General features: G+C 36.9%; 1 protein-coding gene across 1 annotated transcript; it reads left to right on the top strand.

Annotated features, from left to right (window-relative positions):
• Nucleotides 1–896: 896 nt before the first annotated feature.
• On the top strand, nucleotides 897–2,063 carry LOC100633967 (zinc finger MYM-type protein 1-like). Its single transcript, XM_011411706.1, has one exon. The coding sequence runs from the start codon at nucleotides 897–899 to the stop codon at nucleotides 2,061–2,063; it is 1,167 nt and encodes a 388-aa protein (XP_011410008.1).
• Nucleotides 2,064–3,817: the final 1,754 nt, after the last annotated feature.

Here is a 3,817-nt window from a genome sequence, read left to right as displayed (position 1 = left end):
AAGGAAGTTCAGTAAGAGGAATACCGTCGTTAAAATTGCTATGTAGTTTATTAAGTAATGACTGTAGTGATGCCACTGTTTGTTCTCTTCTTACTTGGATGAAGTGCTCCATAGCAGACATTTTCAATCCTTAAATTATCAACTGAATCACAATTTTCAAGATGATCTTGTGACACCAGATTGGTGAAACAGAACAAATGACATTAATTTTTGTTCTTGAATTTCAGAAAGAAGCCTTGGATCAGTGTATACTACATCATGTCTGGTGCAACTTTAGAAGCAAGAATAAACAATTGTTTTGTCTATTTCATGTAAGAGGTGAGTAGAATATCCTTTGCTGGAACCACATTTCCACCTAGTGAAATGAAGAATTGCACAACAACCATCAGCAGGACAAATGAATCAACTATAGCAAAGCTGTATTACAGGATTCCATACAATAATATGTCAAAGCATTACTACATCCAGGGGCGGATCTAGGGGTGGGCCAGGGTGAACCTGGCCCACCCAAGAAAATTTTGACTATGAATTTCATTAAAAAACAATTTTAACACTATAATAACCGTGGTCATTGTGGTCAGCTAGTCACTGCATGCACATGCATCCTTGCATACAATTAATACCAGGTGTAAAGTAAAGGAGGACCTGTCAAGTTGTATAGTTTTTGATTACTTGTGATTAAAATAAGTCTGAGTAGTGAGTCATGAGTAATAAGAAGCAGGTTACTTTATTTCAATGTTCCTTTAATGCTTCCAGATCTAGATCTAGTACAGTTATAAAATTTTTTGTAGTTTCATTATTAATGATAATCTCAACTAGACCAAAGCAGCAGCAATACCAATAGTGGCACTGCTACTCATGCTACTGGTACTAATGAGAGTCATGGTGATGAACTAATGGAGCAGTTGGAGCATATTAGTGCCACAGATGAAGAAAGTACATGTAGCATCTCTGTTGCTGCTCCTACTACTTGTGACAACTCAGTCCCAGACTCTCATCAATCTTTAGCCACAGGATTAGTGAGTAATGGTGTTCCACATATTGCTTCTAATGGGGAAGAAAAGCCTTTTCAACTGGTAAATTTTTCTTTTCCAACTACATCAATTGGTGGTAAGGAAAGGTCATTTAACCCTTCGTGGTACAGACAGCATCCATGGCTTGAATACTCTGTTTCAAGAAATGCTGTATTTTGCTTTGCTTGCCACTTCTTTTCTGCCAACCCAGAAGATAAATTTGTGAAAACTGGATATTGTGACAGGAAGCATGCTACTGGGAAAACAGGTGCTCTAGCAAAACATAATGTCTCAGAGAAGCACCAAGAAGCGATGGCTAATTGGAGTGCACTTACTGTACAACCTCACACTTCAGTTGCTTCATTGCTAGATCGTAACAGAAGTGAATTAATTCATAACAACCGTCACTACATTAAAGTTGTCATTAAAGTTGTCCTCTTTTGTGCTTTGCGGGAGATCTCTGTACGTGGTCACAGAGAAGGTGAATCCGCTTCAAATAAAGGTAATTTTCTTGAGCTAATGGAGTTGTTTTCTAGCAATGATGAGACTCTTAAAGCACAGTTGCATGCCCATCCTAGAAATGCAACATATTTTAGTATTTTAGCAGATGAGACAAGAGATGTAAGCAAGCAAGAGCAAATGTCTTTTGTTATTAGATATGTTTCTGTGTCTAATCATTCCATTCAGGAGCGCTTTCTCACATTTGTTCATGCAACTGGATTAGATGCTTCATCGTTGACACAATACATCAAAGACACACTGGCATTATATGATCTCAATCCCTTGTGCATTGTCAGTCAAAGTTATGATGGTGCCAGTGTCATGTCTGGGAGGTGTAGAGAAGTACAGACAAGAGTTAGAGAATTTGCACCTCATGCTGTGTATATACACTGTCATGGTCACATTTTCAATCTAGTTCTTATTGATTCAATTAAATCAATCAATCGAGCAGCTGAGTTTTTTGCCTTGCTTCAGGTACTTTGTCTTTATTTCTTCTTCAAAAGTCCACGAAGTTTTTATAGCAATGCAAAAGCAGCTACATCCAAGTAAGCAACCAATGGAATTGCAGAAGCTTTCAGACACTCGTTGGGTTGCTCGTTATGCCTCTGTGAATGCTGTCTGTAAAACCTTTGATTCAATTCTTTCTGTCATAGAAGAATTTACTAATGGTTCAGATGTTGAGAAATCCATCGAAGCTAGGGGTATATACCATCAAATAAATTCCTTCTCATTCATTGTCTCTCTGGTAGTATTTGACAAAATACTTTCCTGTACTAAACAGCTGTCCGACCAACTCCAGAGTAGAAGTATTGATTTATCAATGGCTACAGACCTCATTGTGGCTATAAAATCTTTACTTTCTGATATGAGATCACAATCATCATGGGATAACATATATCGCTATGCTAGTCAAATTGCAGATTTGCACTCTTTTGATATTCAGCCTTTGTCAATGCCCCGACCCAGAAAGAGGCCTGCTCGGTTAGAAGACAGTGTCATCATGGAGTCCGTTGGTTTTCGTGAGACAATAAGTGTGGCAGGTACCTATAAAACCTCTTTTTACTATCCCATTCTTGACAAGTTTCTTCAGGAACTGGAGTTAAGGTTTCATAGAAGCAACCTCATTATTTTGAAGGGAATTGCATCATGTACACCATCATCACAATCTTTTTTCTTGTATGAAGACATGAAGGCATTTGCGATGGAATATGATGTGGACAGTGATGGCTTGGATGTTGAAATCAAGTTGATTAGAAGGTCACTTGCTAACACTACAGTAACTGTAGATTCTTTAATGTCCTTCTACAGCTATCTTCATTCTTCTCAACCTGCTTTTGGAAATATTACTTAGCTGACACAGATATCACTCACCATAGCTGTGACTAGTGTCTCCTGTGAGAGGTCATTTTCTTCTCTTAAGATTATAAAGAACAGACTACTAAGCACAATGACTGAGGATCGATTGTCTGACTTAGCAGTATTGTGTGTTGAGCGAGATATAGCGAGAAACTTGGATTTGGAGGAAATGGTTGATAGTTTTGCCTGAATGGACAAAAATAGGCGGATCCTCCTTAAGTAGTTCATTAAATTTATTCATCAGATATTACTAATAGTTATAACAATTAATAAGTAGTTATTGTAGTTAATTAAGTAGTTATTAAGTTGTGCCCACCCTGAAAAATAATCCTGGATCCGCCCCTGACTGCATCAATGATGTTAGGATCAGTCAAATAGTATGAAGGAGTTGTAATGACATTTAGACTTCTATTATGCATGTAGGAGTACTAAATAGTTCTAAAAATATATTCATTAAGAGTTATTCAATGTCTCACATGTGTTTCCACCAGCAGCGGAAGAACACTTTCCAAATACAGGGGGCTGAAAAAGTAGTGAAAAGAAAGTGGGAAGAAAATATTTGCATGCTTTGCGCGCAAAAAATTTTTTTGCACCTCATTAATTGTTCATGAAAGGCGTGGCTAATTTGCACATAATTGATTAATTGTTGTATAATGATGCGTAACAATAAATTAAAATCTGCGTAAGTATTAATAATAATTACCAAAATAATTTTGTCTTCTCTCTTTCTACTTACAAATTCAACAGCTATTTTTTGAAGGTCCAAACCTTCACATGCTCTCTTGTGTACATGTAATAGTAATAAATGATTTAATGTTTCTGTCATGTTACTACGTAAGTAATTCTTTAATCTTCGAAGTGAAGAAAAAGATCTCTCGGCTGTTGCTGAGGTAAGATGTATAGTTAAATGAATGTGCAGCAACTTCTTTATCTCTCCTAGCATTGTT

This window comes from Amphimedon queenslandica, unplaced genomic scaffold, assembly GCF_000090795.2.
Source record: "Amphimedon queenslandica unplaced genomic scaffold, v1.1 AMPQUscaffold_13505, whole genome shotgun sequence".
In the NCBI taxonomy this organism is placed as follows: Eukaryota; Metazoa; Porifera; class Demospongiae; order Haplosclerida; family Niphatidae; genus Amphimedon; species Amphimedon queenslandica.
This window is presented reverse-complemented; position numbering and strand designations above follow the sequence as displayed.